This window comes from Plasmodium inui (genome assembly GCF_000524495.1).
Source record: "Plasmodium inui San Antonio 1 unplaced genomic scaffold supercont1.111, whole genome shotgun sequence".
NCBI classification, from domain to species: domain Eukaryota; phylum Apicomplexa; class Aconoidasida; order Haemosporida; family Plasmodiidae; genus Plasmodium; species Plasmodium inui.
The window spans coordinates 912-1,564 of record NW_008481945.1 but is presented as its reverse complement, the minus strand read 5'-3'; the positions used below and the strand labels follow the sequence as shown (position 1 = coordinate 1,564).

Below are 653 nucleotides of genomic sequence, written 5' to 3'. Positions count from 1 at the left end.
AAGCCTGTTAGGAAAAGTGTCACAGCAGGTAAGAAATGAACAGAAGGAACTACAGAGATATCCAAACAGAATAAGAGACACATTGAAATCATTGCAGGGTAATATATTAAAAAGGCCTCTTATGAAGCAAATAAAGTTAAAAGAATGGGATAACACCCTCATGAACACGGACTTCAGCATTGATTACATCTTAAAAGAGTTAGAGAAACATTCTCCGACTCATATTTTATTAGCCTTAACCATGCTAAAAGAATTAGAAAATATTATAGTAGGAAATAGTCTAGTCAATAGGTCCCAAGTGGCAGTTTCGGAAAGCATTCTACTTACTCATAAATCCATACGGAAGGAACAATTGTGTTACTTGAGCATACTTCTGTTTCATCTACTCAGCCATACTCCTTATTTAGACAGTAATGTCTCTATACATGAAGCCAAATATTTAAATAAAATTACAGTAGACAATACATGGATGCTACTGGCAACAGAGTATCTAGTGCCAGGGGTTGAGACACAGCAAAAATACGCATATGCCAATAGAGACAGTTCAGCTAAGGAGGGTAATGAAGTAGGGCTTCACACGGAAGCAGTACAGGAAGGTAATCTCGCAAATGAAGTTCATGTTAAGGACATGTTCGATGGAAAAAAAGGAGCTG

The 653-nt window shown here is 37.1% G+C and overlaps 1 protein-coding gene across 1 annotated transcript in view; it reads left to right on the top strand.

Annotated features, from left to right (window-relative positions):
- The window catches only part of C922_05610 (hypothetical protein), a gene marked incomplete at both ends in the record, with an annotated part of 673 nt that extends 77 nt beyond the window's left edge, over positions 1-596 (top strand). Inside the window, one exon of the mRNA XM_008821181.1 lies at positions 3-596. Coding sequence (XP_008819403.1) covers positions 3-595 — 593 coding nt within the window. The remainder of the gene's footprint in view (positions 1-2) is intronic.
- Positions 597-653: the final 57 nt, after the last annotated feature.